The 26,181-nt window shown below is 42.6% G+C and overlaps 1 protein-coding gene across 2 annotated transcripts in view; it reads left to right on the forward strand.

Annotated features, from left to right (window-relative positions):
* Positions 1 to 26,181, forward strand: part of septin8a (septin 8a) — a 29,077-nt gene that overhangs the window by 703 nt on the left and 2,193 nt on the right. Inside the window, exons 1-9 of one of the 2 annotated variants that reach the window (XM_080508879.1) lie at positions 7,271 to 7,361; positions 8,723 to 8,837; positions 8,997 to 9,192; positions 11,649 to 11,835; positions 16,944 to 17,105; positions 17,919 to 18,015; positions 24,439 to 24,607; positions 24,768 to 24,900; positions 25,669 to 25,838. In XM_080508879.1, coding sequence (XP_080365005.1) covers positions 9,026 to 9,192; positions 11,649 to 11,835; positions 16,944 to 17,105; positions 17,919 to 18,015; positions 24,439 to 24,607; positions 24,768 to 24,900; positions 25,669 to 25,838 — 1,085 coding nt within the window. In that variant the 5' untranslated portion in view covers positions 7,271 to 7,361; positions 8,723 to 8,837; positions 8,997 to 9,025. Of the gene's footprint in view, positions 1 to 7,270; positions 7,362 to 8,722; positions 8,838 to 8,996; positions 9,193 to 11,648; positions 11,836 to 16,943; positions 17,106 to 17,918; positions 18,016 to 24,438; positions 24,608 to 24,767; positions 24,901 to 25,668; positions 25,839 to 26,181 lie in introns of those variants that run through there. The other variant, XM_080508878.1, reaches the window with a different exon arrangement.

Consider the following 26,181-nt stretch of genomic DNA (forward strand, 5'->3'; position numbering starts at 1 on the left):
GCAGCCAGATGCCAAACAAGCTCTCACACATTTGCTCCCCACCATGCAGCAGCACAGTAGTAGGTTGGGCATGTCATCCTCAGATGACTGGAATGCCTCTTGCACAAGTCCCATTGAAAGAAAGCGATGCTTGTGATCCAGGTGTGACCCTGTCGGTAACAGTATAGACTAGTATTTGTGTACTAAATGCAAGAGGGTTTTACATAATTTTTTCTTCATTCTTTTTGAGAGTGATTAACTTTTTGACAGATGCTTTGAGAGAGAATCCTGAAATTGGGGAGTAAGCAGTATTGAGTTGCAGGGATAAGAAGATTAGGATGGCACTTCGGGCCACTCCTACCACTCACTGGTGCAATACATGTCTGCAAGGAAAGGAAAGGAACCCCCCCCCCTATAAATTAACAATAAAAGATGCAGTGGATAGTGCATGCTGGGCATTTCCTGAATTGGGGCAACATCCAAGTTGCACAGAAAGTTTCAGACTAGTGATCTCTGCAATGTCTCTTTTGGAATACAAAATTAAGAGGATTGATTAATGAGGGTAAAATGCTGAGAATGCTGTGTGACAGGCTTGTGTGAGCAGCAGCAGCACAGCTGCCTTGACTTCCTGTCTTAACTTTGTGAACTAAGTGAGACCCCATTGAACTAACTGACACGCTCGCCTGGCCGTTTGCTGTTCCGGGAACGCCGTTAATTACACCAAGCAGCTGATGTGGACGTCGCCGCTTGGATTGTTGACCCACGTCGATGGCGTTCAATTGAGACCGTGGCATAATTTTCAAGGCCGGATTCGCAATGTGCCAATCAATGCTGGCAGCCATCCAACTGTGTCTATTGTTTTCACTCATTGATTGCCCTCAGAGTGTGTGCCATAATGGGGGAGGATGTTCATTTGAATGGTTATGTAATGAAATGCCCTGCGACGTAGTTCGCATGTACATAGCTTTGCTGACCCTGAAGAGTGCAGCCTCTCCCGTGAGGCCCGCACGCATAAAATTAACTTGGCTTCATATAAAGCGCTTAAAGCAAAGAGACAAAGGGATGAGCAATTTGCAGGGCGAATGAAAAGCAGCGGCCATGCTTGTGTAACTTTGCCTTCACATTGTTGTGATCCAGTTCCATATATACATTTTTAAGAATGGCGTTCGTTCCAAACGTGTCACCCCCAAGACGAGTGGGCGTGGGCCTTCCCCCCCCCACGTTGTCCTGGTGGGATTGGAGCTGACAGTGGTGCTGTTTAGCTGTACGTTGAACATACAGGCTCCGACTGCCTCCAGGCAAGCGTGTCAACGCCGAACACGCGGACGAGTAATGACAGCGCGGCCTCGGCCTCTGTGCTAATGAGTCAATATCCATCTATAGAATAGGGCACAGAGTTCCTCGTAACGTTGCTGGTCGTCGCTCTACATTTCTGAATATTGTGGTGCAGAAGTGAAGCATTTTGAGGATGTGATGTTCACACCATTTTGTTCTGGTTGAATCAAGGAGGAAGAGTTGATCATAAAATTGTGTTCACACTGAGCAGCTGTTGTGTGAGTCTATAACGGACAGGAGGCTTCAAACAGCCCGATCTTGGAAGCGTGACTCGGTCCACAGCAATCATGTGCCTTGTTAAGTGCTTCTCTACAACGTCGAGCTGCCAGTTTCTATGCTTTATTTCCTTCACATGCACGGCCTGTGTTAACCGTGTGTGTCCCCCCCCCCCCCCCCCCCCCCCCAGTATTGACAGTAAAAAGGCTGCACGTGGTCGTCACATTTTTTTTTTTTCTTCTCCATTTTCTAATCTTGCCCACATTGACGTTTGGTCTGTTTGCTTGTTATGAGCATCCGAGCTCTTGAATTCCAGACCGTTTTAAACTCATTCTCTCAGAAAAGACAGGGGATATTCAGGGCCAGCAGCAAAACAGAAGGTAAAAGGAAGATACTGCCAGTTGTTAACAAGCAAAGATATACCAGGTTTGTTTTTTTTCTGGCTCAAAATGATATTTTCATGTGAGATATGTACTCGTTCTGTCATTGGCCTCCTCACAATATAATCTATGGCACAAAAATACCCTCTGTTCAATCCCTGAAATTGTATTATTCAGATTTTAGTTTTGAAGTGAGGTCTTACAACTTCTTATCGCTTGTTCCACATGTTCTTACGCGTGATTAAAATCCAGTTCTTGATGTTGTTCTTTGCCAACAGCATTCAGTAACATGTATAACTAGTCTAGATGTTGAAAGAAGAACGCTCTCAATGTTGGCGTGCGCAAACAGACCGACTGACATGTCAGAGAGCGGCGCTAACCAGATCCAGGACAGATCTCTTTTTGATAATTAAAGATTGTAAATTGTGGCTGTTGTATAAAATACGGTAATAAGAAGGAAGTTGTGTGCTTTCTTTTAGTGAAAAGGAGTGAGCGGTACATTTGTGTCATTAAAAACAGCTTTGGCCTCCACTCGCACATTTTTTTTGTCCTTCCTGTCGGGAGGAGATGAGTGATGAGGCTGAGCGGTAATGTTGTCATAAAGCAGAGTGTGAGAAGAGAGGGGGAGCAATTACATTTGCGATAATAAGGAACTACAAACTTGGGAGAGAGAAAAAAAAAAAAAAAAGATAGCTGACATGTCCAGATCCGACCCCATCACAGTTTGATCTGAATGTCTTCTCTGTTGGCGTGGGTGTGGTTTGACGGTGTTGCAAAAGCGTCAACAGTTCTCTATTTTTCCACATCAGGGTGAATCAACTATAAAAGTACCAAGTTGTAGGCGAACATGAACTCTTGCAGAATAACTATTTACTCTGGCTGTTGCGATGCACGTGCTCTGTCGTCGTGGCGATGGAGTCGGGGTGTTTTCTAGAGGTTCCAGTTTGGGGAGCTGTTTTTGAATATGGGCATTTTCAGTGGCTCCGAGCACCGTTGTCGTGTCGACGGACACCCAAAACACAACGGATGTTTTTCATTTTCACTCAAATGTTGTGCAAACGGGGCCTCACTTCACCATCTTGTGGCGCAAACTGGAATCACAAGACGAAACATGCTACCGTTGGATCGCGACGGGAAAAAAACTTTCTGAAGTGGTGACATGAGATGAGATTATTACTGTTTAAAAAAAAAAAAAAAAAAAATATTGATTTCTATTAAAGGACAGCGAGTTTGCTCACCTTCCAGACCTTCATCAGACAGGAAGCGACCGTCAGCAGCCTCCTCGTCTGAACACGCAGAGCATGTGTGTGGGTTTCTCACTGAGGTTAAGGTCAGCTTGTGGACTCCTCCCTGCACAGATGCTAAGTTGAATCAAGCCCCCAGTGTTTTGAGGAGCCCCTAAAGTGACAAGTGTACTGTCTTGATTTGCAACAGGCTGAAGGGATGAGTCATATTAAAAAAAACAAAACTGCTGAGTACAGTTTTTGCAATATAAGCATTTGTAGTGGGGCGGGGGGGGTTCATGTGTTGTTTTCATATCGTGGAATTTCATTTTTCAGATGCCAGACAATAATCTTAGAGCCGAGACATGTGGCTGTTTTATATTAGCTTGAGACCTTTGGATATTTAAGCTTATATGTCTTCTATGGTCTTATTCCCCAGCTCACATTTCAAGCTTTAACTCGGTGCCATTAGTACATTTTTCAGATGTCTTTAAAAATATGTGCAAACCTGATAAATAACAGGAAACCACAAACACTTTCAATGGAAGTGAACCTATTAACATTTAAAGTGAGTTTTTTTAAGGCACTGGGAGTGAAGTGGGGCTGCAATAAGCAACAGTTTTCTCTATCTTGTCTGCATAACATGAACATTTTTCAATCGCTTATGTAAATGTCATGAGTTTAAGTGTGATTGATTTGATTTACTGTCTTGTACAACCCAAAGACAAACGGTCTGCGCGTACACAAAATAAGTGGCAACCAGCAAATATTTAGCTCGACAAATAACGAAGAGGAGCTGGTGATTCATTTTCTCTCCAGTGGCTAATCCTGTTTTTGTCGGAGACGCGTCTCGTAAATTCCTTCCCCTTCACGAGATTATCACATAAAGCAATGGTGAGGCAACCGCACTCAAGCAGGCTCACTGTCTTAAATTTAATAGATCTAAATGATACAGATGGAACCTACCAAGCAAAGTCACGGTCGGGAAGAACATATATAGCACTATGGAATACTTTGTGAGTCGGTGTCTCTTTAAAATTTAACGCCAAAACGTGACATTCGGGAGAAACCAGTATAACACAAAGTGCCCCTCAAGTAATTGTAAATATTTGAAGCCTTCTTCCCTGGTGGATTCACCACACAAACGTGAGCTGCAGGGGGTTGTGTGTGTGTGTGTGTGTCTTGGTCGGAGGAGGGTTGCTGCTGCCTGTCAGGTGGAGGCTCACTGAAGCAGACACATGCTGCAAATTCAAGTCAGATGCAGGTCAGGTGGAGACGGAGGGCAGAAGGCGAGGAGTCAGTCGGAGGGAAGAGCGATCACCGAGATGCTTCTCTGAACCAGATCTCAGTTTTGGTCGGTGTGGATTTGCTCTCGTCACATCATTATTGAAGCTCGGGGAATGTGGACGCCGCAGCTGCCGTCATCCCTCTCAGCCTTGTGAGCCTGTTCGGCTGGTGTCACTTATTATTATCATGTTTGAAATGCTTCTGCTCTGTCACACTGAGTTGCATCAGCAGCGTCAGACTGGTGACGAAGACGTAAATAAACAACAAGATTTTGTTAATGAATAACCGTCGTTAATAATGTGATCATGCTGTCTTTTAAATTATGAGCTCTCGCGATTCATATTTCGTCACAGTGGAGTATATCAGAGTTTGAAACCCAACCAGGAGTCCGACTGGAGGTGTTCTAACTATGTGGTGAAAGTGGGGAACACACTTACAACCTTTTATTTATTTTATTATTTCTAAAATAAAGAACGATGGGTACATTCTATTGCTATTTCGTAAGCAACAAGGCCGCGAGCTACTCTGGGCATTGCTCTCTACAAAGTTTCCCCTTGCCTCTCGAGGGCCAATTTTGGAATAGTTGATTATTTTGAAAATTGCAGTTTATGTCTTCTTTCATTTTGCAACATCACCGATCAGACTGAGTTGGAACCTCTGGGTTGGTTTTGGTTTTTTTTCTCTTGCTGCAGATGCTATTTCTAAACTGAGCAATGATAAATCATCCACCAAGGAAATGAGTCTCAGTTTGCGTTTTGACGGAATAACCCAGCGAGCTGCTACCATTGCGAATTAGCTTGTGTCTTTTGTGGCTCATTTAACTTGGAGCCACCTGGGGCCTCTCTGTGTGCAGCCATTTCCTGTGGGCTTGGTGATATGGTGGCCTGGGAACCGCGTTGTCTCCACCTCACCCGGGACAGTCGACCAGAAGCCGCTCATTCCTCTCATACTTTTGTGCTGCTGCTCTTCTCGTCTCCGAACTCCATCGAGTTGGTGAACAAACAGATGCCTCATAGTTTCCTTTTCTGCTCTCCACTCTGAGCTTTGCATCCTGTATTTGCCGGCGCGGCGTTGCCATGTCCATAATGTTTCAGGAAGTAATAATAAAACCAGATTTATTTTTAGCTTTGTCATGTTGGGCTGATGAGTTTCACAAAATGAGAAAGAATGTTTGGGGAACCATGTGAGTGAAAACAAGGAAATGCCCTGAAGATTCAAGCAACTGTATACTGTATACATGGTGTGAAATAACTATCCATGCCAAAGTCGCCATTTATGCAGGAATCCAGCCAGTGTATTATTTGCTAATTCAAATGTTCCTGGCTAGATTTATAAATCGAGAGAGCAAAACTTCACTTCCTGTAACACTGACTTATTTTTTTTTGGGGGGGGGGAAACTAAGATTAAGAATAGATTACAACTTGGCCACCCAGCACTTATTCATCCTCGGGTAAGGCAGCTGGCTTTCGCTGCACAAAACTTTGTTGATTGTCGTTGACTTTGGATGTTGACGGGGAGACCATAAAGAAAAAAAGGCAGATGCCACTTCCCCTGACTGGGCAAATAACATATGTGATGAGTTTTACTTCAAAGTATATGTTTCCGCAAAATAGATCACAATATCGTCATGTGATATGTTCAATTTTGATACTTGTTGTAGTGTTTATTGTATCCTCAAATTATTGCTGTGGTTTGAAATGTGTGTTTTGTAATTGATTACTGACTCTCCCTTCAGTTCTTTCACTCGCCATGATTCCTTGACAGCTGCTTTTCAACACGTTTTGTTTGTACATCTCCTTGCACCAACATTTAGGAAAATATGAACATCAAAAATTTAAAAAAGTAGTATTTAACACCAACGCCTGGGGAGTGTGTGTCCAGGGCTGCAGCTCTGTCCTGTTCACTCTTTAAAGATAATACTGCTGGTCAGGTCTGTGTGCTCACTTTTGCACAGACCCATCGACTTCTGATGTGTCTCCTGCTCATATGCAAAGATTATGTGCTACTGACAACATGATCTGGTCGAGTGTGGGAGGTCAACCCAGAATTACTTCATGAGTCAGAAGCCCTGTCAGGTTTCTCGCTCTCATGGTCGTGGTTCAGAGAGTTTGAAGAGACTCCTGCAAAAAAAAAACAAGGTATTTATGGCCGTAGAGGTCTATAAGAATGCCTCCGATATGAGCTTGGCCGGGTAGGAATTAAATGCCCCTTCCACCTAAAGTGTACGATTTATGAAGAAAGAAGTTCACCAGAAGAATACAATGTTGTTAATGCACTCTTGAGTGAGGAGTCACATTACCAAATACCTTTTCTGTCCGCTTCACATCTGCACAGTCAACTTTGTTGCTTATGGAAAACGAGCAAGAAGGCCCTTATTTATACTTCCCTGGATAAATAAAGGCTTATATGGATTCTCAGCACGTCTTCTTTTAAATCCAGCGCAAGAATCCAGGGTGACAGGATTCCTTCCAGGCCTGATACCAGAGTCCACACCCTCCGACTCCTGTAATCGAATTGAATATCTCTACAAGCTTCATTCAGCAAACAGAATACCACGAGGAGCTCTGGGTTTACGGTCGATTAGATAAGAACAAGCAAAGAAGCGCCATCGCTTCTGCTTCTTGTTCTCGTAAACCTGTTGCCTGAGAGCCTGAGGGTGCTTTGACAACAGGATAGTCCAGGGATTCTCTTCGATTGGGTGGGGACCGCCAAGAACACCGCCTATTGGTTTGATTCACTTTCTCACAGCATCTTTTAAGACAACCAAACTTCTGTGACAACAGCTGTTTGTTTGTGGCATTCTTTTGCCCAATAAACACTGACTTAGAATTGGGAGGCAAAAAACAAAGGTACAATGAAGAAAACGATCCAGGTCTTTTTTTATTTGCCTGATTGTTGAATCGGGCTGAATGGGAGGGATTATTTTGGTCTTGACCAGTCAGTAAGTGGGATGCTCTTATTCTCTGTGCTTTCTGATCTCCGACTTGACATAAATTTAGCAATAAATTTGTTACACTCCCGTTCATGTATACTGGCACAAAGACATTAGTCCATTTCATTGCATATATAACTGCTGACTGTGATAAAACACCTCTTTAAGTTTCATCACATAGTTCCATCAAGAAACTGCAGCCGTGAAGTGAAAGGAGAAAAGCTTCTTTGGTTGGCTGCTTCACATTTCAACTAATGTAAATAATGTTTCAGCGTTTATAGATTAAAGAATGTGTTAATACAATGTAATAAACTCGCTGTACTTGCTGCGGCTCAACTCTGAATTTTCTGCCTCAGCTCAAGTCGGATTACTCCAGCTGTGCTGGTTGACACATTAAGCTCTACTTCTCTATCTTTATCTCTCTCTCTCACACACACACACACACACACACACACACACACTGCTCATCCTTTATTCTGCACTTCAGCTTCATAAGTCATCTTGTGTGCGTTCGGCGCCTGCCTCACCCTCTCACTTCGCCCCAGTGTACTCGGGTTGTGTTCAGCCGAGCTCGGCTCCGCTCGCAGGCTGCCTGTTTTGGGTGACATCAGCTTCAAAGTATGCAAGCCCTTCGTGGCCGAGCCAGATGAGATCGGGTGGCCCCATTCATCTCAAGGTGCCGTCTGCTCCCGTCCTCTCAGGCATTGACTCACGCTGTATTGGGACGGGTGCAGAGAGGAAAATGCTTACAGCCCGGTGGTTCTACGTGCCACTCTGGGTAGCTGTACATGGGTAAAGTCTTCACTCCAGATCTGTGCTCTGCTCTCGGTCTGTGGGTTGATTTACTACAGCAGTGGTGACTGAAAATCACTTTTGGTATAAACATTTTTTTTTTTTTTTTTTTGGTACAGTAGTGGCTTTGTGCATATAAAAGCATGATATGATTAACTTATGTTGGCACTACGAGGGTAAACTTGCGTCGAGTCGATGAAGGATGGGTTTTACTCCGTGCTGATGATATTTCCATTTTCCAAAGTGCACGCATATGAAAGCATTGATTGACGTTTTCTTGCTGGTTGTGTCTGATGAAGCACTCTCTCTCTCTGTCTCTCTCTCTCTCTTGAGTTCCTGATGCTTGTGAAGGATTATTCTTCAAGCTCATCCACGCCGCTTGCCCTGATTACTTAACTCACGCTGTCGTAGATGATTTTCACATCTGCACATTGAACAGAAGCCCTTTGATGTTCGGTTTGCCGAGGAATGCGATTGCTTCAGTATCTGTGCCGTGAGGGCCTCCTCTTGCCTCCTAATGTCTTCGCCATGTGTTTTCATCAGTAAACCGGACTTGTCGTGTTGTGCTTCCTTGACAGAATGAAGAAAAGCGTAACCTCAGTTTAGGTGGCCATGTTGGTTTCGACAGCCTCCCGGACCAGCTGGTCAGCAAATCGGTCACGCAGGGATTTTGTTTCAACATCCTGTGTGTAGGTGAGTAGAACAGTGACCCCCCCAGGGTGTGTGTGACCAAAGATAATGTGTTTTGTATTGTCTATACCGAGCACTTAAAGAATTAAAACCTTTTTTCTTCTCCTCCTCCTCATCCTCCTCCTCCGCCTCCTCTCTCCGTCTCATTCCTCTTTGCCACAGGGGAGACCGGTATTGGAAAATCAACATTAATGAACACGCTCTTTAACACCATGTTCGAGAATGAAGAGGCGACTCATTACCAGGACGGCGTCTATCTCCGGCCTCGAACGTACGACCTGCAAGAAAGCAACGTCCACCTCAAACTGACGATCGTTGACACCGTCGGCTTTGGTGATCAGATCAACAAAGAGGACAGGTGAGCGAGATGTTACCACCACTATTGTTCGGAGAGTGATATGGAAGTTGTGACGATCTGATTCCACCACACAGGGTTCGACATGCGTACCTTTTGTAACCACAACTCCTAGACAGTTTATGATGCCTAGAAAATGGAAATGAAGCCTCGAGATCCCTGTACTAGTGATGACATGAGTAATTTATAGTATGAATTCACAATACTGACTATTTAAGAAGTACCTCAACAGGGGCTGATGTTGGAAACGTGGGAAACTTTTTTTTGACAATGCTTTATTTCAAGACAATCAGTGACTTTTTACTGCATCCAGACTGTTTAATAGACTAATCGCACTGTCCCATGATCCAAATGATATTCATCTGGTATTTATTGGGTTTTCCATGTGACTCATGCCGAGTGCACTGAAAGCTTTTTCTTTTTTGTCAAGCCTTTGTCCAAATAATGTACTTGCAAAAAGTACCCAAGTGCTGCTTAAGCATACAGATGTGAGAAACAGGCACACACTAAAATCAGTCCAGACTCCTTCACATTCTTCTCGTCTCTGTAGGATGGAAATAGGACAAGTTGGGGGGGAAAAAATAAAGAGGAAATTGTTGATTTTTTTTTTTTTTTTTTTTTTTTTTTGACATCCAGCTGTGGAATGAAGTGTGCTTGTTGTGGCCTAGCCAGCAAGCAGCACTCTCACGCCCTTTGATAGCAGCTTTCTCTGTAGGCTGTACAAACCGTCACGCTGAAGGACAGACCCTGCAGCAGACTGTAAATGCAAACTCGGGGAGCTTCAAAAGGTCAGACCCGGTGCATTCCACAGGGAAGATTGAAGATAGATGTGGAGAGAGAGAGTGAGAGAGAGGACGGATGACTGTAAACATGATGCTGGCTTGAGGAGACGGATGAGATTTTTTGACTCATGTCTCACTCCGAGCTGTAAAATGTCTGTAAAGTTATGTGCCCTGATGTTAAAAAAAAAAGTAGACAAGTTATGCAAGTCTGCTCACAGGTTTGCTCATTTTATAGGACAGTGAATTTGTCATAGCTTTGACTTGACTGTAACCTTTGTTTCTGTCTCTGGTAGAGCTGTGCATCTTTCAAGCGTAGGCTAAAACACGTGTACGTTTCTGTGTCCCCGCTACCAAAGTCAAAATGCGTTTTGACACTGCTTCAGGAACATTCCGATTGACATTTGAGCCACTCTGAAGGACAGTGTGGTTTGTGTGATTTTTTTAATAAAAGTTCAGTACGCCCTTCTAATGTTTGACACCCGTCCTTTAATCAGAAACTTAAAAACGAGACATTGCATCAGCAAACACAAGCAACACAGTCACACACAGACACTCATGCACATCATGTCCAAGCTGTTCTGAGATCCCAATTGTAACTGTGGGACTTTTATCTGTGGATGCGTTGACTTAAAATAGACTTCCTTTTCAGGAAGCCATTTTTTTTTTTTTTTATCAGATATGTGGCTGCTTTTTCAGCCTCCTCATCCTACACAAATTAAAGACGTTAAAACGGCAGACTCAGACCGTGGAGCTATAATTAACAATATTTGATCATTTTACTGTATATATCCAAACATAAGAAGACCTTGATTATAAGACGCCCCCCTTTTACAAGCCTCGTATTGAAGGAAAGATTTGCACACGCTTGCTTAACATTAAGTTAACCGAACTCCTCCAATGTTTACAACAATATCCAGCAACTCTCACTGGCTCGTCACTGTTCCATCTGTATACACTATTAAAATGCAAGTAATCAAGAAGTGCAGGTGTCTTTACAGAGACTTTGCTAAAAGAAATACTGTTTATATTGCATTTTAATGGTGTACTGAACTGTTCATGGCATGATTGGTTAAACAGTTGTAACATCTTCCTCGTAAGGGTGATCATCATTTTCTTCCGGGCAGACACCTTGGGACATCTTCCTGGTGTATGTGGTTAGTTTTTAATCCACAGTGTGGCAATTCAGACATATTTAGAGTAGGAAACTCAACAGCTTTGTCTAAAAACTTTCTTTGAGTTTTCTGTATTAATGCAGCAGACCAAAAAAACCCCAGAAACGCCTATCAACACATGCAAAATGCTGTTCAAGTGGAAAAAAAAATGTTGTTTGCATAGTTCTCTTTTTTTTTTTTTTTTTTCTTAAGAATTTCATTGATTTACTGGTGGGACTGGAACCTTCAAAGACAGTCATAGCTGTGTCAGACAGTGGAGGATGTTTTCCAGCCACGGGGATTCGTTTCAGCTGGACTTGCGCTAAGCCGTACAGCTCTAAGCCGAGATCTTGGCTTTGACTCAGATCGCACAGTTACAGAAAAACACAACCCGTCTCAGTTGATTTCACCAGCGACATGTCCATGTTTCTCTTTATATTCATTGCTTTTGAAAGAGGGAGAAGACAAATATTTAGCTTTTGCGCACAGACTGGAATGCTGAAGGCTCCTCTTTCTCTCTCCTCAGTTACAAGCCCATCGTTGACTACATTGACACCCAGTTTGAAAACTATCTCCAGGAAGAGCTGAAGATCAAGCGCTCACTCTTTAACTACCACGACACCAGGATCCACATCTGCCTTTATTTCATCGCCCCGACGGGACACTCTCTCAAGTCCCTGGACCTTGTCACGATGAAAAAGCTGGACAGCAAGGTACACACACGTAATATTAATATTTGTATTGTATTTGAATTTGTACGTAAGCGTTGGGATTTTCCAAACCACGCACGCACACACGCCTGCTCTTGTTGTTGTTATATCTGCTTTGCTGAAATCTGACCCCCTCCTTCATTGTGAATTTTCCTGATATGTGGTGATTCTTGATCTGTCTACCAGGGCGTGTGCTCCGTCGCGAGAATAGAAAAACCCCCAAACAGTTCAATTGAACAGCGTTGTATCGGATAGCGCTGAAAGATCACATGACATTCTTTGTAGTGGCTGTTTCTGTAGAAAACTGCTCCATAACTCCATCCTTCCATCCATCTTTTAACCTGCTATTCCAGTTTAGGGTCGTGGGGCGCTGGAGCCGATCCCAGCCTACTGGAGACAACTTTTGCAGTATACGTGTTTGTTGTGGGACACAGACGTGAATGCCAGTCAATAGTGACATTCAAAAACATTGATTTGTGGGTTTTTTTGATTGCTCTTGTGGGAGTATTACCAACTCAGATTATTGGCTAGTTTATAGCCACTGAGTAAATCTAACTGCAATAACTGTCATTGCCTCAGAACACACTCCTCACACCGGCATTTGGAGCGTGAAAATAAACGGAGCGGTGACACTTTTCCAGAGAATTATGGAGTCGGAAAAAGCCTGCAAGTATGTTTATATAGTATAATTGCCCGTAAAATGCTTATGCTTATAATAAAAAAAAAAAAATCAACATGTATTTATAAATTCATCATTCTCAATACAGGTTATGTTACAAACACATTTTACATTTCTGAACTTAAATCATTATAATGTGGAAATACTGAAAGGGACAACCTTAGAACTTTCTCATAGCTCAGAAGAGACGAAAAAGAAGCTTGAATCCACGAGTTATGAGCTTGTTTAACTTCAAGGGCAATAACTTTTTGAACTATTATGTTGGGATGGTGTGAAATATTTAGTGGATCAATAAAAAAAAAATCCTACATTTCACTATATCTGGAGTTTTGACATCTACAACCCTTCAATTAAAGAAGGCTTCCTGTTTGTGACTGCTCTATATAGTTAATGAAATCATGTCAAATCATTTGAATTGATTTGTGACCTCTCCCTGAGGGGTTTCATTGACTTCCTCCCACAGTATTTCAGTGTTTACGCAGAGACAACGTGATAAATCGGCTCCCGTTTGTTTTCGATGATACTCTGTTAAATAGGTCCAGAATAAACCAGATGGTCAACGTGTGACCGAAACCTGGTGGCTCAACCTCTGCCAACTATCAACGTATGTTCACGCATCTCTGCCAAGTGTCTCCTGAGACCCTTCAAAACAAAAGGCCACATTTCAAAAAAGGACCGACAGATTTTATTGCTTAAGAAAATACAGTTTTCATTGTGTTTCTTTCTTGATTTTACAAAGTGAATTATTATTATTATTATTTTTGTATTGTAATATAATTACCTAGTCTGGAGCAGCACCTATCTGACTGGAAGTTCAGAGTTCTAATCCCATGGACACAGAATCTCACTTTTAACGGTTGTGTGGGGAAAGACATGCTCGACTTGTATCCATTACATGATGCACCAGCAGTTAATGTTAATAACCAGAATATTGCGGCGCGAGAATCCGCCGACACAAATTTCAGGGAGAACACGGATCCAAAAATGAAGACTCGTCCCGCAGTGAGACGACGGGCCGGAGCGCTGAGCCTCTCTGCTGTCTTTAACAGCCAACACTGCAATCAAAACCTGGCACGCTACGTTTGCCAACTGTCTCCTGATACCAAACCGTCATACGCCGCCAAATCTCTGCTGCCCTTTGCTCTTAAGCAAGCGATGATAAACTAAATCTATTAGCTTTATCCCGATATAGGAAAAGAGCTGCCATTTAGTATATGTGTCTCGCATGAGGAAGAGCAAAACAGTTCATATGAACAATTTTCTGTTTTTTTTTTTTTTATCAGAGTAATTTTATCAGAGATGATTTACTTACTCTCAAGGCTCTTTTTCCTTTACCCAGCATGGCAACGTGTGTCAAGTATGAAACAGCAGAAATGTCGACAGGCTCTTTTTTTCGTCTATGGTTTACGGTATTGTGACTGCAACAATGGAGCTGGTTTTTGGCCCGAGTGGGCGGCCCCAGTGAGTACCAGCCTGACCTCGGTGGCTCAGTCCCAGGAATCTTTCCTCGATGTGCAGCATGACTGCTGTTTGATCTGCAAACAGACCCATGTTGAGTGACTGCAGTTTGACTGGGACATGCTTTTGTTTTTCAGGGTCGGCGGACTTCATGTTGTTTCTCAACTGAGTCGATAGTCGTGCAGGCAAACAAATAAATACTGTACTTTTGCGCATTTCCTGTATTCGTTTATTTGGTTTCTAATCTCGATATGTGCTGGCTCGATGCTGCTTGGTTTCCACTGGCTCATACAGTGACAGACAAATACAGGCTTTAACTAATAATCATTCTCAGTGTTCTCTTTAAACCGATTCTCTGTTCCCTGTGTGAAAAGATTCAAAAATTGTCAGAAAAGAACGTGACAGCCTCAGGTTTTCTTTCTCTAACCTTTAGTCCAAAATCACAGCGGAAATTTGCAAACTGTCAGAAGCTGATGCTAGTTCCTCTATTATTCCACTGGCTCAGTGACAGAAATGAAAATATCGCTGATTCATTTATCACAATCAACTAATTGCTTCAGCGAAAGCAACAACATTCATCGTCACATTTTTCTTTTTACTTCTCCCGCAGATTATACGCATGTCACGCCGAGCCCCGCTGTGTATAATTATCAAGTTTTATCTGGAAACTAAAGATAAATGAGCAGAGCCGTCCTGTCTGCCAGATGGTCCTGTCACACAGGAAAAAAGCAGGGAAACAGACCAGAAGCAGCTTTTCCCTCTGTCTGTGGATTCTGCTGTCAAGACCAGACAATGGTGTTTTTCTTGTAAATGGGGTTCGAATCACTCCTCCCTGCAGATGGTGGGTGAAACTCCAGCAGTTGGAAGAGAGATAAGACTCGGAAGAGGTGCCCTTTGTTTTAAATTGGGCACTTTTATATGGGGCAATACATTTGACTGAATTATTCACTATTTGTTCGTAACTGATCTGATTTTGGCCAGCAGGCAAACCACGATTTCAAGTCGTCTCCTCACTTGTGTCATAAACGGGGATCTAACTCGAGTTTTTATAGATTAAGGTGATTGGAGGTTTGAAGGGAGACGCGACATTGACCAGTCACATGTTAATCTGCTAAAAACAGCCAACTCGTCATTGTATTTGTACTTGTTTTTCAGCACAATCTGCAAACCCGGGCTGCTTTAACCCTTTCAGACCCTTAGACTGACAAACCTATCCAGTTTTCTTTGTGAACACATTTCTGTTTGTATTAATTGAAAAAAAAAAAAAAATCAACTTGTGGAATAGGTCAAGATTGTCTTGATTTCAAGATGTAAATTCCAAAAAGCTGTTCCCATGAAGCTGTTTTTGCGTTCAGCCTGGGGCAGTAGAGGTGTCGAGGTTAGACAAGCAGACTTCTCAGGATGTTTTGCAGGATTAGCTGTTGGGATTTGTGAATTCAGATTGGCTTCGACAAATGTGCAAACTCTGCAAATGCTCAGAATGGTATACGCACAAATGTTTCCTCAGGTCTTAATGTGTTGAAATTTACAATTGGCATCATTTTATACTGTTTTGAGTCTCTTCTGCTTGTTATACACATAATTGTAAATTAGGAATCCAAAAATGTCTACAAGAGTGTTTCAAAATAATTGAAAAAACTACTACCGGTATTAGAAATTCCCGAAGTGGCGTGAGAATCGGCATATTTATGACTTTTTTAATAGCAATAAAACAATCCCTTAGAAACTTAATCTGCCGAGCACCACATAGCATTATTAAAAGACCTGTCATTGTTTTTAGATGTGCCAATTTTAACATAAAATTCAGTGTTGAGAAATTTACAAAATGACTGACTCCAACAAAATCTTACTTCCTATTTACGTTTCCTGTTCATGTTTCCAACTTTAGTCACAGAAACATATCCACTTATCTTCTAAGTATTACATTAAAAAAGTTTTCCTTTCAATGTACGTTCATAGAGACATATGTTAAGTGCGAGTTAAAAGTATTAAGAACCACAGATATATATATATATATATTTTTTTTTTTTTACTTTGAATCCATTAAGCTTCATGTGAACTACTTGAATGTGGTTACAGCTGGTGTTTCTCCTTTCTTCAGAACAACCATGAAAAAGTATGTGAGAGTGGCCTTTGGTCTGCTGGGGTTTCCCAGCTGTGGGAAGCAGACTTATATCACCACCCACTTCTTCTTCAGTGGCCAATGTCCAGGCTCTGGACGTCCACATACTTCCGTGGCCAGACAAGGCTCACGTTTGCACCAGACAGCAGATTAGTGAACGTAGTTCGTTAAAGTGTTAAGATCCGATAAAAGCCACCCCCACTGGAAATTAATGATCCAGCAGTGTGTAATGAGGTTGTAATTTGACTCTTAACAAGCGCCGATTTTTGCTCTGAGGCACTCTTGAGGAATTGATGAGCGAGTCTGTGGGAGTTCAGCCCATCTTCCCCGGTTAGTGACTTGGGTAACGCAGCCGTACAGAGGAATGTTTATTCCTGCAACATCTGCTGCTGATTGTACATCGAGTGTCGTTTGTTTTCATAATCACTGTTTGTTTTACATATCTGTCGGGGTCCTGGCTGAGCTTATTCACCGCCCGGGCTCGTGGCATGCGAGTCTATAGGCTTCCCCCGGCCTCCTTTTTAACCTGAGCATGTTGAATGGAGCTTCCAGTGTTTGTTCGTGATCTGGTGACAAAAGCAGGCAAAAGAGCTGTATTCTGTGAAGCACTGGAAGCATTTACTTGGTTCTTTTGAGCTGCTTCTCTCAATCTATTAACCCTGACAGGAACATTTTGTTTTGTCAGCATTTATCATCGTCAGGCAAAAAGCTGCCCCCCAACCAAACCACAACATAGCAAATTTCATGTATATGTCTTGTAGAGGGAAAAAAAACAAAAAAAACAAACCGTACAAAGCTCCACATTTGTAATCCTCCTATATCCCCACTGTTTTTCCCGCTTCTTTTTCTCAGGTCAATATAATTCCCATCATTGCCAAAGCGGACACAATCTCCAAGAGCGAACTCCATAAATTCAAAATCAAGATCATGAGCGAGCTGGTGAGCAACGGCGTCCAGATATATCAGTTCCCAACAGACGACGAAACCGTCAGTGAGATCAATGCCTCCATGAATGTAAGTGCAATTTCCTGAAAAGAATACCAAAACAAAACACAACTCCTTTTTCACTGAATGTAGGATGTTTTCTAAAAGTCCACACTGTTACACTTTTTAGACTTTTGGAAGTTTTCATGTTAGTCTGTAGTCATTTACAGACCTGAACATCTGGTCACGGCAACATATGTTGCTTGTCCATTTTCTTGTGTCAAAATAAACTAATTACTTAGAATATGTTTAGAATTAAGTGATAAAGGTGCATGCTACACAGTAAATACAGTGAGAACAACACTTGGTGTGGTTTTGAGTTTGTTGTATAAATGTATATTTATTAGTTTTAATTTTGTCTCGTGACAGTGACGGTAGGGTTTCAGCTGTATTTTCCCCGTGTCGCCTCACTGTACTACCAAGGCATAGTAGCTCTGAGTTTAATGATTAAATGTGTGTGTGTTTTAATCACCTCAACAAAATTGGGCCCTCAGCCCCAGCTGAGCCACATGCCAGACTTCAAACAGAGATGTGTGGTTCCACTCGGCTCTGGTGTGGCCCGCTTGTGAAAGATAAGAGCGGATGAGCGCAGTGAAAGGAGTTTTTGTTGTTTTATTAAACCCCACACAACAAGTGTGTTATGTTCAGCCTGGAAAGTGTTGCTTTGCCATAAAGAACAAACACTTGCATGAGGTCATGAAGGCTTGAAGAGAGTGTAAAACCCAATAGTGAGGGAACCGAGAAAGAGCCTCTGACGATACCTCGAGTGAAACCTGATACTTGACTTTTCTTTTTAACATCCGAGCCTTTTTATAATTGTTTTTTCTTTTTTCTTCTTTACAGGCCCATCTGCCGTTTGCTGTGGTTGGGAGCGTGGAAGAGGTCAAAGTGGGGAACAAAACAGTGCGGGCCAGACAGTACCCCTGGGGTGTGGTGCAAGGTGAGACTGGTTCACAGGAGAGGCAGTCATGACGTGTAGGTCTTTGTTTTGCTTGAGTAAGCTAACCTGCCGACAGTGTAAAGATTCAGTTTTAAGTATTTTCTCCACACTGGTGCTTATGCATAGAGGGAGCATCAAAAAAAGCGATTCAACGTCGCGATGTAACAGTTAATTTCATCAAGTGCCACTTAATTACTTTCCAATCGCTTCTCTTTGGTTGCTACGTTAATAAGCTCTTCGCTGTTATGCGAGCGACGAAACTCCGCAGCTTTTCATGGCAGTCATTCACAGACGACATCTGAACGAATGCAAAACAGAATCAATCGCGCTGATTATGATTTAATTTACAAACTCAGCTTAAGCGCTCCTCACGCTGTCTGGGGTAGTGATTAGTACTCTCACCTCACGGCGAGGATCATTAGAGATGGTTTGAGTCTTGGAATTAGGTGCAGTTTGCATGTTCTGTGTGTGTGTGTGTGTGTGTGTGTGTGTGTGTGTGTGTGTGTGTGTGTGTGTGTGTGTGTGTGTGTGTGTGTGTGTGTGTGTGTGTGTGTGTGTGTGTGTGTGTGTGTGTGTGTGTGTGTGTGTGTGTGTGTGTGTGTGTGTGTGTGTGTGTGTGTGTGTGTGTGCTTAAAGAGGTTGGATGGATGTCTCTTTTGCCTGTCATGAGGAGTTTGTTCAGGGTGGTCTGTTGTTTTTGCTGCGTCATGAGTGTATCTGAAAGTGGGTGAGAAGGTATGCAGCTCAGTATGTCAACCATTTCCATCCCAGGCCATAAGTACACTTTAAAAATAAGATCTACGGAGATGAAGGTAAACTGCTTTCACTTTGAGGAAGAAAAAAAACAAAAAAACAACTCGTTTACTCTTTTCTTTAGAGAGCAAACAGACAAATCAAATTTTTTTTTAATTTTGAGACAAATCAAAATCTCGAAAAGTGAAATTTAGCATTTTGTCTCGTCACTGACTAAACACAGAATGGGAGCGATTGTGCCGGACTTGTCCCATTTGCTATGAGGATGTTTTACTCAGCAAGCCGAGCCTTCGTTTGCAACCCTTGTCGAAAGATGTTTCCCGCTCGCGGCGATGCGGCAAGTGCGTCCCACTGCCTCTCCGTTTATTTATACCCTGTTAATGCAGCGCGCCCTCCACGGCCGGGAGCGTGACTTCATGCAGAGTGACATTGCAAACCGAGGGGAGAGAGATTGTTTTGGGGAGCTGCGAGTGCATATCTGCGTGCACGTGAGATATTTTTGTTCCCGTCTTATCTTAACGTACTCCCATGTTTCCCCTTACATGCTGTGTGCCTGTGTCTTGTCAGGCATTGCCCTCAAAGGCGGTACTTCTTATTTCCCACAGCTTATTCCTGTGTGTTTGCCCGTTTGACGGTAAACAGTTTGATTTAATAATGTCACACAGAGATGTGCCGGGAGAGTATGGGAGGAGAAGTTCTCCCCTCCCACCATCTCTGCTCTCGCTCCCTCCTCTCTGGTTTTACCGCTCTCCCTTCTCTCTCTCTCTTCCGTCATCATCCACTGACCACTCTCCATTCCCCAACCTCTCTGAGGGCGTTCTGTGGTTATTTTTAAAACCTGCTGCGTGTCCCCTCGGGGGAACGATTGCCATGGACTCCCGTTAGTCAGAACGAGGCTGCGGTCCAGCCCTGTGACGGGCAGAAAGGAGCCGTTTGCAGCAACAAAGATCTCGGCTTTACTGTACGCTCCTCCGCTTTTGACATTTGTGTCCATCACAAAACTTTATTTCCTCTTTGCTCTGCCAGTTTTTCAACAGAGTTAACAGGTCTGTAGAGCATTTGTTGAACATAGTCAGATACCGACTATAATGTTAATACACAGGATACAGTAACTTGTAATTTCTTTTTATATGTAGAGCATTAGTTTCCAAATGTTGTATGATGTGTACTTCAACTAGCACCACTACGACCATAGTAGCAAAGGCTTGACTGATGAGCTATGAAAAGTTCACAACTGTCACGATTATTTGGTACAACGCCTCATCATTGCAGCTAACCAGAAGAATCACGTCTGATTTCCATCAAAAATATATCTAATATATATTTTAATTCCAAGTTTTATCTTGACTTTCTTCCACAGGGAGCTTGCATACCACAGGTGGTACCAGAATCAATAAGTTGTAAGCGGATACGTGTTCACACATGCATTAGCCGTCCATTTATTTTCTCTCACGGGCACCCGTGAACGGAGAACGGCAGTAAATATCCTTCTGTCCTCACACGATTCCATTATTGTGTTATACACAGGTGTGAGCTGGTACATATACAGTTACGGTAAATTCTGAATGGTGTCGATACCAATGTAATCTGGTGCTGGCCGAAGTATCGTCTAAATATATACGTGCTATTTTTATGCCGGATATACGATCTTCTCGTCATTTTGAAATTCTGATCATTATGGATTATCCGCCTCCACCAAGAGGAATTGTCTTTCCCGTGCGCTCTATTGTTTCTTTATTCCCATGTTGTCGGCATGTAACTATCCAGCCAAGATGTTCCATCACGACAAACATGAGCTGTGATAAAAGAAAAGCGCAGCTCCACTTAGGCAGGCTTGCTTTCACACTGAAGGCTCATCCCTCATTCAACACACTTTTGTCCCAGTATCTGAGGACTGAGACGCACGGGGACAGTCTCGTCTCTGTGTTTTACAAGTACAAGCGGCAGCTGGGTGAAAGGAGGCTCTGTCAGTGGAAACAGTTTGTGGATGCCAGATGATATATAGACGGGTTATGGTAACCTCTCCAAGAGTCATGGGAAGTTTCCATGGACTTGAAGAAAGACAGAGGAAGGACTGTGCGCAGACAAAAAGAGTAATTGAAGCAAGCTCAGTCTCTGCTTGTGTTTGTGGGTCTATCTTCCCCCAGGATCTTCCTGCATTGTTATCGCTCAACTCCAGACATCTGTGACAAAGAGCAGATCCTTAGTGTTTCCTCTTGTGCTTGTTTTATCGTGTACGTTTAATGTTGCCGGTATTCGGACGGAGACATGGACATATTCACTGTTGTCGTCTTTTTTCAGCCGGTAATAAAGACTGCTTCATATGTTTTCAAATTGTGTTCTATACCGCCGTTGCAGATACACTAGGTGTCTGTTCAGCGTGCTCATATATCCCAGATCTGATATAACCGTTGTTATTGTGAGTCGACTCGCACATGTGCAGAAGAAACGATGGTGTGAGGCAGCAGCGTTTTCACCGTCGACACAGGGATCGTGAATTATGGCCAGGGGTTCAACATCATTTTATACGAGTTCAAATTGTCAAGCAGTGTGACATTATCATCACTTTGATCTCACACCCATCATTCCAGCACACAATATTTTTAATCTAAAGATTTTACTCTGTAACAGATATGATTGAAACTGTAGAGTACATTATGTAAAAAAACAAAAAACAAAACTTATTATTTGAGTAAAATTTAAATTATAGAGTTTAAAAACTGCTTTACAAGTGCACAATAAAACCACTCAATGACTAATGTGAGTGAATGTAATTTGTTACTTTCCTCCTCTGTATACAACTCAACGAAAGTTTTGTAAATGGGGCCTCCACTGCTCATCTTGATAAATACCTTCTTTTTCCCCAGACTAAACATTCCGCACTGGTGGATGAGTTTTTCTCCCCCACTTATTTTATAAGAATATATGAAATGAATGACATTTTTCATTTTTTTTTATATATATAATCTGTTAACAATAACTATTCTGTGTAACAAATGAACATTAGCCATATTTATTCATAAAACAAGACTCAATTTAAAAGTCCCTGATCTCATTCCACACAAGACCCCTGAGTCGCCAGAGCCTGTTTTATATTCTCACATAATGGCATGCATTGCAAAAGTCTCCTGTTTATGCATTGAAGCTATTGGATTCTTCATCTCCTGTGTCACTTATAAAGAAGGTTTCCATTTGCGGTTGCACATTGGATCATTTTTAGTTGTGTGTACTTGCGCCGTCAGTCAAATACAGTTTTTGGTGGTAATGCAGCAGCATTCCATTGTTACACAGTGACCTCTAGAGGTCCCTGATGGTATGTACATTCCAGTATATTTTCACATACCTCTCCTTTTATGCTGCCATTCATCATCCAAACGACAAGAAAAAGTTACCTAAATTCTGAAAGATATGGTAATCTCATACAGTCAACATGCCACTTTCACGTTCCAGTTGTTCTTTATTTTCTGTCTTACAGTACAGAGAGGATATGAGATGCCCAATGTGAACAGGCAATGTCAGTAGCCTGGATGCAGCCTCTGAGAAGTGTTCTCTTCTCTCTCTCTCTCTTTTTTTTTAAACTCGTGGCCATCCGCTAATGATGTGTGGTTAGCCAGCAAATTAGAGCGAAAAATGCAACCGAGTGATGTGCACAGTTGCACGGGGAGTCTTGTTCGACAGCTTTGTGAATATATTCTTGGTTTCCAGAGTGTCAAAGTAGCCAAGACAGGAACTGAATTGTTTTTTTTCTTTTTTTTCCCCCACTGTTATATTTGGGCTGCTTGGACAGTTTTTACTATGTGTTACATTTTTTTTTCACGTTTAATTGTGGTTGGCTATCATGCACTGCTGGCAGCTTTCTACCCATCTGACTCCAATTAAGAGCTAAATGCTGCGCTAATTGGGTGTTTTCAAAGTCAGTGTCGTCGTCTTTACATCCTGAAAAGCGAGCAGCTGGTGGTGTTATTTAACCATACATCCTTCTTTTTTTTCTCTCTCTTCACTGCTGTCTCCCCGGGGGGGTTAATGCCGCAAACCTGAAGGGCCACGTGCCTTACTTCTGCACGTGTCTTCAGTTAGCATCTAATGTCGACTCATTAGGCGTCAAATACTGGTGCCAATTTTCCCCCAAATAGCTTTTCATGCTAACTCGGTAAGTTGGATAATGATTGCTGCTCTCGCTTGTTAACGTCTACTTGGGTGACCATAACCCATCACGGTTACATTTATTGAAAACTTGTAACACTGTAACGTCCCCGCAAGCCAGATTGGACCCACCCAACCCTCAGGTCCGGATGTTTTACTCTGCCGCTTTCCAGTTTTCTTCCGTTGTTTCCAACAGGTAAACAACCTGGTGATTTTTAACAAGTTGCCGTTCCACAGCTTTTTCCAGCACAGCCGCTCTCAGTTGTTGCTCCACTTTACTCTCCATTTAACTAATTGCTGGTGATTGAGCGTATAAAATAATCACCACTTTTCCAGGTTTCCACCATGGAATGATGCACCGCGTTGGTAGATGCAGGGGAAAATGTGGTTAAGGAGAAAAATCAAAACAAAAACAACCTTTAAAAGCTGGAGGGATTTTTCTTTATGGGACCGTTGCAGAAAGGAAGGCAGCAGGGTGGATTTTGACTACAGGGTGTCTGTAGGTCCGACAAAGTCGAGGTGGGAGGTAAAAAAACCCAACTTTCTCCTGCCTGGAAAGGTATTTAAACCATTTTTATACAATTTGAATGATATTAACACTTTTTCTTTTGGTTTAAATTAGCAATATATAATCTTGAATCACTTCTGTTTGCAACATAATTTGCATTTTTATTCTGGGTTACTGTTGACAATCCAGGAGAAATTTGCATGTGATCTTAAACTATTATGTCCATGTTTGTATTCTGTTTGGGAGACTAATAAGGTCTGAAGTGACAGATTAATTGACATTATTGTTACTGATGAATTGTGTCTGTGCTCGACAAATATCAAACTTTATACACGAGTTCAGGTTTTTCTACCAGTCTGACCTTAGTCCAACCCTTAATCAGAGCGTGAAAAAGTAATTAGAATTTCCAGAACAGTGCATGAAGCACTGAATAGCTGAGGTGACCTATGAATGGAAATGATGCCCAGAGCTTCCTCTCTCTAATCTACTGCCAGTCTGTCATGCAGGAAGCGCTTCCTGCCCTTTCCACACCATGAAGTCATTTAACTGTGAAACTGAAAGGAAGTTCCTCAATGACCACTGCAGTGGAAGGAAGTGGAGAGCACCAAAAAAAAAACCCCAACGTATGCGTCCTCACAGAAGTAAAACTAACCAAGCCACTTTTAAATAATGAATTATTGCATTGAAAAAAAAATTCTAAATTGAATATGTTCCTCACTGGTTTCTATAAGAGATCATCAACACATCACTCACCATTCAGTGCAGCCGTCTGAACATGTTTTGTGTTATTTGCAACAAAGCTTTCTCAAAAAAAGAATGATACTAATGCCACGTGTTTTATGGCAAGTTTGATAAAAGGGGCAAAAATGAATCGGCCTTTATGTTCGTATATGAGAAGCAAAAAGCTGAAGTATGATTTGTCATTATTTGCAATGAATCAGAAATTCACCCTCATAAGACCACGATGATCACCTGAATTGCCTCCGAGGGTCCTCACTGTGGCGTTTTCCTCTCCCCAGTCGAGAACGAGAGCCACTGCGACTTCGTGAAGCTCCGAGAGATGCTGATCCGAGTAAACATGGAGGATCTGAGGGAGCAGACGCACGCCCGCCACTACGAGCTGTACCGGCGCTGCAAGCTGGAGGAGATGGGCTTCAAAGACACAGATCCTGACAGCCAGCCGTTCAGGTAGAGCGAACACAGTGGAGTCACACATTCACACGTGTGCACAAACCAAATGAGGAACCGCAGACCAACCCAACCATCAAAAATCATGGAAAGCCTCTATTGCTCACAGACAGGACCTCATCTACCCCCCCCCCCCCCCCCCACTGTTTCTTGTCTGTAGTCTTCAGGAGACGTACGAGGCCAAGAGGAAAGAGTTCCTGGGCGACCTGCAGCGCAAAGAAGAGGAGATGCGACAGATGTTTGTCAACAAAGTGAAAGAGACGGAAGCAGAACTGAAAGAAAAGGAGAGGGAGGTCAGTATGGCAAAAGAAAACCAATTAAAAAAAAAAAGTATTTGTAGTAATTCATTTTAAACATTAGGCGAGTTGAACTTTACTTCATATTATATTGCATATATATATATATAACAGTAAAGAAAAAAGCTTGTACTGCCGAATTTTTTTTTTTGATCCTTGCATCTCGCTGCGAGTGCTATTTCACCGGCGAGTCTCCACTGTTACAGATGTACCAACTGTAGCATGTCCCGTTGCTATGGATACCAGTTACAACAACACACCGTGTCCAAATTCGCCCCTTGTCTCCCTGACCCCATAAATCTGCAGGGACTGATTGCCTTTGTGCTCGTGTGTGTGTGCGCGTGCGTACGTGCGTGTGTGCGTGTGCGTGTGCGTGTGCGTGTGCGTGTGCGTGTGTGTACACCCCTATAAATACATCAAAAAGAAGCATCCAAAGCAGAACGTGATTCAGTGTCTGCTGCCACAGATATGCTTGTGGCGTATTCTGGATTAAAGTCACCTTTATTTTGAAGTGTCTGCTAATTTTATATGTCTACCAGAATATTATGCATTTAATACTAATTGCATTTTTTTTTTTTTTTTTTAATGGACCCAGTACTTGTCTTGATTAGCCACTAATTTTATAATTGCACTTGCGTGCGATTGTTAATGAATTGAGACAGTTTATGTCCCTGGCCGTCCTCCACTTGACGACCTTGTCTTCACATCTCTCGCTGACCTCTTTTCCTCGCCGTCCCGTCTTCCCCCTCCTAACTTGTCGCGCAGCTGCATGACAAGTTCGAGCAGCTGAAGCGGATGCACCAGGAGGAGAAGAGGAAGGTGGAGGAGAAGCGGCGAGACCTGGAGGAGGAGATGAACGGCTTCAACAGGAAGAAGATGGCGGCCGAGACGCTGTCCTTATCTCAGCCCCTCAAGAAAGACAAGGACAAGAAAAAGTAAGGCCGTCCCTCCTCTTTATCGCTCCCTTTATTTTTGTTTTCTATCTCTCACACACGAGCATCACAGCCATTCTAACGGTCTGGCATGTGTCAGGGAAACTTCTTCCCCTTTTTGTCCTGCCCAAGCTTAACATTTCCTGTGCTTTCACTCTTTCCTTTCGCCTCGCTCTAATTATTCAGGATTCTCTGGGAGGAGGCAGTGAACTCTCTCCCTCACTTTCACAGGCAGCAGAAAGCTTTAAGTAGGTGAAGCAGAATTGATCTCAGGCAGCACAAAAACGCAGCGAATACCTTTTTTTTTATTTTATTTTTTTTTACTTTTATAGACAACCATTGGTTC

The sequence above is a fragment of the Blennius ocellaris genome (genome assembly GCF_963422515.1).
Source record: "Blennius ocellaris genome assembly, chromosome: 14".
NCBI lineage: Eukaryota > Metazoa > Chordata > Actinopteri > Blenniiformes > Blenniidae > Blennius > Blennius ocellaris.